The 9,208-nt window shown below is 37.0% G+C and overlaps 1 protein-coding gene across 2 annotated transcripts in view; it reads right to left on the minus strand.

The window, feature by feature from the left end:
- Window positions 1-8,388, minus strand: part of SLC12A1 (solute carrier family 12 member 1) — a 47,041-nt gene extending 38,653 nt beyond the window's left edge. For both annotated transcript variants that reach the window (XM_058847207.1, XM_058847206.1), the window contains exons 1-4: window positions 8,246-8,388; window positions 5,895-6,494; window positions 1,235-1,369; window positions 961-1,036 (exon numbers count right to left, since the gene is read on the minus strand). In XM_058847207.1, the coding sequence (XP_058703190.1) occupies window positions 961-1,036; window positions 1,235-1,369; window positions 5,895-6,305 (622 nt within the window). In that variant the 5' untranslated portion in view covers window positions 6,306-6,494; window positions 8,246-8,388. The remainder of the gene's footprint in view (window positions 1-960; window positions 1,037-1,234; window positions 1,370-5,894; window positions 6,495-8,245) is intronic.
- Between the last annotated feature and the right edge of the window lie 820 nt (window positions 8,389-9,208).

Below are 9,208 nucleotides of genomic sequence, written 5' to 3' on the forward strand. Positions count from 1 at the left end.
CAAACTTGACTACTTGCCATCCTGCCTTTGCTGTTTTTTGTAACATCTGGGTGCCAGTCAAAAATCAGGGTCCTATTGCTCTAATTGTATGATCATGGATCACAGAGGGACACTGCCATGGCAGTTTAGGTTTCTGTGCTTCCCCAGAGCAGTAGCCCTAAAAAGGGAGTTGTAGCCCCCAGCTGTGGGACATCGCACTCGCTGAGCTGCTCTTGCTGTGCTGGAGACTTGCAGTGATGGGAGCACTTCCCTCTCTCACTGGTTCCACTGAACACTCTGCAATATTCTGGATGGAGGCCTCTGGGCTCCGTCTCCCAGGGATTTGGGTTCTGGAATTTGGATTAATTAAATTGCACAGTGAAGAAGCAAAGATACAGCACACAATGAAATATACTTATTTAATTTATATGAAAGCTGTAGCAGAGTTTTTAAAACTTAGTCTTTCATAGTACAGTAGTATCAAGTGCTGTTCTGTAGTTAAAAATAACAAAATCCTGATGAGCTGAGACCTCCTTCCAGTTCTGTTTTCATCTTGGCAGAGAAGTGTGAAGAAGTGTTGTTTATAATATGTAGATGACAAGGTTTGGGTTTCACAGATAAGCAAAGTGTGAACTCTTAAAGGTTAACTCTGTACGCACATACTAGAAATTGGCTCAAGTCATAAAGTTTACATCTGTTACAGGATCTAAATACAAATTTCACTAAAGCTCAGAAATATTCAAATGTGATGATCATATGCATAGTTAACAGATCTGTGCCTCTAAGCAGTAATTTGGCTGTGAGTCTGGAAAATTCCAATAGTTTGGAGGATTAATGTCTTTTACCCTGGCAAGCATTTGAAAACATGATTTAGTTCAACATGCAAATGCACATCTCAGATTATATATTAATCATGATCATGTACAGTTTATCCTTTTTATCCCTTTCACAGTTGCAAATGATATTAAATAAGATACATACCAATTCCTGCTTGACCTACAATCCAGGATAGTCGAATAAAGAGCATCACACCCCAAATATTAAGCATGCATCTTACCTAGGTTTTAAAGAAAAATTACTGCATTAGTTCAGTGTTGAAAGTAATGTTTAAAATCAAAAGGGTGATAAAGTGCATTTCACTCCAAACATCCCTGAAGTCTGCCTCCCTCTTGTAATTCTTCAAAGACTTAAGTGTAACAGAACTGATTTTATTTTCTTTTAATGATTGTTTTAGAAATACAGGTAAGTTTCTCACCAGCACACCCTTCACCCAACCAAACTTGACAAATCCTGTTTTGTTTTCTTCTTCCTTGCTGACTGCTGTCTCATCTCCAGTGGTGCTTTCTCCATTTACCACTCTCTCAGCTGAGCCGGTGCTCACAGCAATGTTCTGGAAGATCACACAGAGGACAAATACATTTTTTGTGCCAGGCAGAGGACACCTGGCTGCATGAGGGAGACATAATAGACAAGAATTCAAAAGATCAGGAATCTTATTCAGGATGTTACAGTCACTGCAGTGGAGAGCAATATTTTGCTTACACCAGGCATCTGTAGCTGGGCTTGTTAACAAGGGAAGGAGATGAAAGAATCACTTAAGCAAAGTAAATACATTATTACCTGATCTGATACAAACCCATTTTTATTATATTTATTTATATTCTATTTCTAATATATATATAAAAATAATATTTATTTGTATTATATATTTATTATATTTATAGCTGTTTTCTTACACATATATGTTGTCTTGACATGTTAGTAGAGCAGCTAACACAATGAGGGTCTTGTGGTTGGTCTCTGCGTGCTCTTGCAACAATTTATGTACAATGCTAAGTTTAGAAACAGGGATAATTGCAAACAGTGAAAAGAGACCTAACTGAGCACTGCATGGTTAAATTCTGTGATGAAATCTAGTGTTTCCTATTGAATGAAGTACAAATATAGCTGCAGCAGCAGATGGGTAACATATTCCTGAAAACAATTAGAGAAATGCCAGTGAAATATAGAAATTGAATAATCTGTTCTGTGGCTTAGCCACCACTGGTGTTACCATAGTAGATAGGATTAGGAATTGCCATATTTATGGCGTAACCAGAGTAAGTAGCCCAGAATTTTAGATAATTCACATCAGTTACAGATATAAATGTGTATTTTATCTCTTCAGCTCTCTTGCCCCATAATCTTTGAGGCAATTTAGCCCCAGTATGTTTCTTGTGGCTTGAATGGGAATCAGTCATGGTGCTGAGACTTATACTCATTGTAATTGTCTTAATTTAATTGGGTTTTTTTGTTTTGTTTTTTTTTATTCAGAGCTCTCACTGTTTCTGTGAGGAACTGGCAGTAGGTTAGAAATTGCCCGATTTTTCTGGGTCCTCCTCAAAGGCCTTCAGGAAGGACCCTGAACATTGCCATAGTCTGGCAGAGAGTCAGGAGTGGGTACCGCTCCTGGAGAGGAATCAAGATGTTTTTAGGCTTTGGAGGGTGATGAAGATATTTCCAGATTAACTAAGCAGGTCAAGGAGGAAAGACATCTGTGATTCTGTGAAACATGAGATTTTAAATCTTGGTTAACTTTAAGGTTGTTTCTATATTTTGTCCATGAATTACCCTGAAATAATAATGTCTATGTTTGCTAAAAATAGCCAACACATAAACCCAAAACAGACATAAAGACCAACTGTATATGCCTTTTCTACTAATGTTTGGACTTGCCCCTCAAGGATGGGGCTTGAGCCAAAATGATGTGAGGTTTTAGAATGCCTTTGACACAGTAAATCCTGGACTGTGCCCACAAATGAAAAATAAGTGACTGGATAATATGTTTTGACATGGGCTAAACTTGGTGCCTATTGCCCCATTGGCTCAAAGGAAAGTGGGAATACAAGATCTGTTGAAAGCCTGTGACTTTGAACTCCTTTGAGATACTTAGATAATTTTAACAATTCTTACCCTGAAATAATAATGTCTGTGTTTGCTAAAAATACAGTAAATGATTGAAGTCAATGAAGGAAGATCAGCAGAATAATATGACAGGCTTTTGCTACAGTGGTTAGAATTTCAAAGACAAAAAAATTAAAAGGGTTTGGTCTTTGTACTTGAAACAAGTTGTTTCCTCTGTACTTTGAATTAATTTGTGCTCTCCATGCCATTATCATAAATTATGGCCTTAAACCTTCCATAAATGCATTTTAAATTGGTGTGCTTTAGTGAATGATTGGTTATTTACCAAGCAGCTGTACCTGTGCTACTCATGCATTAAGGATGTGGAATAAAAGTGACAGAACATTTTGAAAAACTACTAAAATAAAAAGTTAACTGCATTAAAAAAAAACACCCTAAAAAGAAACTAACCCAAACATTTTCCTTTCCTTGTTTCAGACTGGTTTAATCTTCATCTCTCCTGGGGCTAAAGATGATGAGCTCATCAAATCTCCAGAACAAGTGTGGAGAATAGCCAAGAGGAAGAAAGGTTAGATTATTTCTTGTGTAGGGTAAATATTAAGCCCAAGTAATTATCACCAGCCATCAGCTGTGAAATAGCAGTTAGACTATTTTTTAGGGTTTTAATTTGCTTAATGTGTGCAAAAGCTGACACGTCTTGCTAAAAGATGGCATACATTTGACTCCAGCAGTGTGGAAACTAGATATTTGAAGTTCCTTCCAGCCTGTCTTACATTCTGACATTTGAAAAATTACATATTAAAAAAATGTATTAAATATTAATATTTCTCTTCTGATGTTAAGCCCAGCATCAAAGCACAATGGGAATGCTTATGTGATGTTTAGCAATCTGAAGTCAAACATATGCCACTCCTTATCAGAATCTTGCAATGGGCTCTGACAGAGCAGTTGTCTTCAAAAACTTGAGTTTCAAATTGGGGGTGAGGGGGGTGGGATTGCCTTGGGGTATGGTGTGGTAAACCCAGTGGTTAAGTAAAAAATGAATAAAGCATCTGCTTCAGAAGTGCACCTTGGGCTATTACTGTAACTCCTGACCACACTCAGTGTGGCATCTCCTCCCCTCCTTGCCAGGGGCTGGAGCCCCATCCAGCGCACGTACAGCCTGTGCCTCCTGAGAGGAGCTCTGCCTTTTCAGACATCTCAATTCCCTTCCCTAACAAGCTCCTATTTGGTGACCTCGTGTTTGTTTATTCTTCAGCAAAAGCTCTGCGGATCGAAGTGATTTGTCCAAGGTCACCAAGTGAGATCATGGGACAGCCAGGACTGGGCTCCAGCCATGCTAATGGGGCATCATTTGTTCCAGAGCTGTGGTTGTGCTCCCAGACCGGGGCCACAACCCACATAAGGGCACAGCAGGTTGCCAGTGTAACAAAAATCCCATTACCTATGACATTCACCTTCCGATTTTGAAAGGCATAAGATTATCTTTCTGTAAGATGGATACTGGATACTGGAAAGAGTCTGGAAATCTCTGAGTTAGATTATGCTATTTTCTCTTTTATCTAACAGTCCCAACAAGTGAAAAAAATTTCTCTTCATTTTATTCCATGATGTAATCTGCCTTATTTTTAATCATCTTTAAGTGAAAGCCTTAAAAAACCCCTAAAATTAAAATTACCTAATTTTGTTTAAAACATACAAATCACTGAGAGATACAACAGTAAAACCCCCAGAATTTTCTGGTTGCCATCAAAACTGAAAATTCTTTAATACACTAATGTTCAGTACATGTTCATTCAGCATTATGTTCAAAGCTAATATATGATTTTACTCCTATCTGGCCACTACTGAAGTAAATTACTTCTACAAGAGGAAATTTCTTCTGGGCATGGAAATATGTTTAGTCATTTGAGTAGCAGTTTGTACATCTGCAAATGAGTAGGGGTATTAAATTAGTATGTTTCCCTTTTCCTATTTGCTTTGTTATCTTTGGAAACGTTTCTCCTTTTAAGCCATTTTACACAGGTCTGTGGAGAGTTTAATTTGAGTAAGTCAGGCCAAAACTTTTTAGATCTTTAGGATCTTAAAAGATCCTAAAGAATCAGGTCCTGATTTACTAATGGCTATATTTTCTCTTGATTTAATTACTTTATATTAACCCTCTGTAGGAAAGAGGAATCTCCAGAGAACAGAAGTCTGAACAAGATCTGGACCAGCATTCAAAAATCAGAAGCTTGTTCAAATTATTCAGACTTCAGAAGTATGAAAAACTGAGCGGAATGGGGATGAGAGCCTGTTTTCTCTCAAGTTTTCTCATTTCACAATTGTTTAACTCTAAAAAAAAAAAAAAAAAGGATTTTTTGCTGCATATTGACACTTTCAGTCTCAGTTTAACTATAGCAATGATATTTCTCTTTCCAGCCCTGCCCTGATAAGTGCACAATTAAAATCAAATTTGTTCACTGAATGAGCACCTGAAAAGGGTTGTCTGTTACTCCTCAACACCCTTGTTCTTGGTTCTTTCTTGCTGTTTGGTAGTGCTCTGGATATCTGATTAATTGAAATTGCATTTTTTTCACATAATATGTTTTATAATACTTATATTTGTTAATGAGTACAACAGAGGAATCTGTCAAAATTAGTTATGCATTGATGTAAAATTCAAGTGTAGAATAAGTGTGAATTGTGTAGCTTGGTTAAATTATGAATTGACATTCACCATCTGCCATCCTAACTCTTATGTGAAACAGAAGAGATTTGGTAGATCCATACTTTTAGACAAGATTAGGCTATGTTTTCCTGCTTATCAAGTACATTACAATTACCTTTTAATAAAAATCTTCAAGCAGGGTACAGAGCAGAGAACAAACTTCAGCTACCAAAGGAAATATGGTAAGTAGTTACTTCTCTTGGGCAAGGTCCATGAATTTAAGGACTTTCTCTTATTAATAAACAGAATTAACAGTCTGGAAATGGAATAGAGAAAAATGTTATCTTTCCTTTTCACTTACCTTTGCCAGTTGTTCATGAATTTCTAATAAGCTTGGTCTGTTGAGCTTATTCCCACTGACACTGCCAGTGTTTCTATAATAATCAATTTTGGGAACTGGGTCCATTGTGTTATGGCCAAAAGTTTGTAGATAATACATTTTACTGTGAGTATCATAGGGATGTAAGCTAGCTTCTGTTTTCTCCCCATTTTGACAGAAATTGTCATATAATTCTCTTTTTCCTGGTCTGTAACTGATTCTTAGTCTGTTATGTGTTTCATCAGTAAAAGATGTTTCTTCATAATGTGGTGGGTCAGAGCCCACATCCTCTTGGGTTGTTTCATTGTTGTCATGGTCTTCATTAATTATGTTAACTTGAAACCGATTTGCATTTGGATCCAAGAATACATTTGGTGCATTGTTCATTGACATCTTCAGGGATGCTACAGACTTAGGTCACTGATCCGTGTACTCTTCTGTGGCTGCAGCCACTCAGTTGCAGATACAGCAAAGGTTTTAGTGCTGTTGCATATCAGATCTTTGCTTCTCAAAGAATCAAGGGCTGAAAATTTTTTCTTGAATCTCTAAGCAGTTTTCCTGATGTTGGTTGCCAGTTTTCTGCTATAAAAGATATAAATAAACTATTTCTATTATCTTGCATGGTTAGATAAGTTTTCTACCACAAGCTCTACCCTCTCCCCTCCCTCACCAAGTATCCATGAGACTATCATCCTAGGACATTAAAAATTGAGTAAAAACATAGATAAAGCAAAGACAGAGCTTGTGGAGATATTACACCTTTGATGGATGCACTTTACCTTCTAACCAAACCAGCAGTATTTTGGTACAAGCTCTAGAGGAGGAAAAGGCCTGGGCTGTAAATGGACCAAGAACTCCTCTAGTTTCAATGTTTTATGAAAACCCACAGAAGAGCAGGGTGACATGGTGAGCATCCATGTACACAAGCTTGGAACATGATCATGCAATTAACACATGGACAGCATGGGGCTCACTCCTCTGAAGCCTGCTCCCTCAGTTCCTTCCAGGAGTTGCTCCCTGTATGGGGCAGATGTTAAATCTGTTTGAGGTACAGGATTTGCATTAATCCTTGTTGAATGTCATGAAATTCCTGCTGCCTCATTCCTCTGGCCTGTCTAGGTCCCCCTGAGTGGCAGCCCATAGAGAGGTGAGCACACAGCTGTGTACTCTGCTTCTCACCTCCTCTTTCCCATATAGATCTCAAAGAAAACAAACAAGCAAACAAAAACTCCAAGAGAGGAAGGGGTATTTATATTTAAGGCCTTTAGGTATTAAGTACCTTTTCAGCAATATAAAGTATGGCTTAGAAAGCCCTGAAATGAGCTATTGAAATGATGGCAATTGTATGTCTGGAAACATATTTCCAAGGAGATTAGGGAGTGTGGTTGTATAGATCTGTGTAATTCAGTAGGAGCCTGGTTTGTTCAAAGGCACTAAACCTGAGCATGCTTAGACATTGAAACTCTGCAAGCATTTGTAAAAGCAGAAAGTTTTAGAAACAGAACGTATCTTATAAACAAATATATGACTTGAAAATCTGGATAAATAAGCCCATTACAGACATTTTTAAAAGTTCCATATTTTCGCAAGAGGTTGGACTAGGTGAACTCCTAAGATTTTTTCAATTTAAATTTATCAAAGATTTTGTGAAATGCATTTGGCCTTTTGGCACTGAAAGATAAAATGTGACATCAATATTTATAGCTCAGCAATGTAAATTTTCTCCAAAATCACATCCAAATTACAATTTGAAGAGCTGATAATCAGATGTCCTCCATCTTTAGTATGAGACACAGCTAAAGCATATTTTCTTATTTCTTCTATCAGCTATAGGTAATCTGCTGTCATCTCTCTGCTAAGACACCATTTTGTAACCCCCCATATTTATGTTCATTTTCCTGCCTAATGTTGTGTAAGCCTCACAGCAACATATTACATTTATTTAGTTTATTTTACTTCTACTTGCTTTGTGTTTGTACTATTATTATTATTATTATTATTATTATTATTATTATTATCATCATCATCATCTTCATCATCATCATTATCATTATCATTGTTGTTATTACTGCTACTACTACTACACATTTATGATCATAGTATTCTCCTTCCTTCAGTCTGTTAAAGTTGTAAGGAAGTGTTTCATCTTCAGGCATGAAGGAGCAAAAACAAATATGTCATTGAGGTCAGTGAAACTGTTTCCATCTCCATGGCTGAATGAAATCCTCATTCTTTGATGACAATGAAACTTTTGCTAGCAAGTAAAATGATTCTGTCATTTCACTGTCTTATTTTCATATTAGTGTTTTGCTAGGAAAAGTAAAGGCTCTTACCTTTCTGCTGTTCTTGAAAATAATACTTTGGTTTTCACAATGTAGTTCCAGAGATCTCTGAACTGTTATTTGTTATTAACTTTGTGTGTAGTTTTCTAGCATTATGCATAAATCATCAAGTTTACCTTATTCAGGGTAATTTAACTTACCATTCAATCCTGTGTTTTTAGGGAAGGACAATCTGCCTCTTTTATACAGACATATAGTGTGACCCTCTCTTTGAGGCATTACAGACTCTGCCTTATTGGCCAGATTTTTCTCCTATTTAATATACGGAATAAACCATCCAATCCCGTTCTTTCAAAACATTTCTAGATGGTGATTTAGAAAGGCATTCTAGCTTGTTAACTTTTAACCAGCAAATGTACCTATCCATTACAATTACTGGGTTTATGGCATTGCGAAATTTCTAAGGGGCCTGAAAATACTTTTGTTATCTCCATTTCCCTCCCAGCTATGCCTGATTCTGCACAGATCATATTCTCTCTATCTCTCAGTTCTGCATATATAGTCGTGCAGATAAGAAGAGTTCAGGACAGGATCTGTGCAGTGCATTTTATGCAGAAGATTAAGTGAAGTCAGTGGGATCATTCTTTGGGGGGTCCTCTTGTCCTACATGCTGTTTTAAAGCATTTACTCCTGACCTATTTAGTTTTACTCTGTATATTTAAGAAGCCTTTGAAAAATTATGTTCTCTGTATTGTTTCTGGGAAGGCTGACTTCCTAGTCTCTTTGGGATGAAGAAAAGAGCAGGCAGGAAGTGATGAAGCTTTGTAATTAGAAGGGAATTAGACAGTTGCTTCCAGCAATAGATTGGATCAAGAACAAAAATAATAAGACAATACTGGGGTTCAGTTGGACATGTTTGCAGTGTTTGCTGTGTAGTTTAGAGATAAAAGAACTGTATTTAACCCAGATAACTTAAGTACCTTCAGCACTCTAACCTGACAGCCCAGAGCTCAG

This window comes from Poecile atricapillus, chromosome 11, assembly GCF_030490865.1.
Source record: "Poecile atricapillus isolate bPoeAtr1 chromosome 11, bPoeAtr1.hap1, whole genome shotgun sequence".
In the NCBI taxonomy this organism is placed as follows: domain Eukaryota; kingdom Metazoa; phylum Chordata; class Aves; order Passeriformes; family Paridae; genus Poecile; species Poecile atricapillus.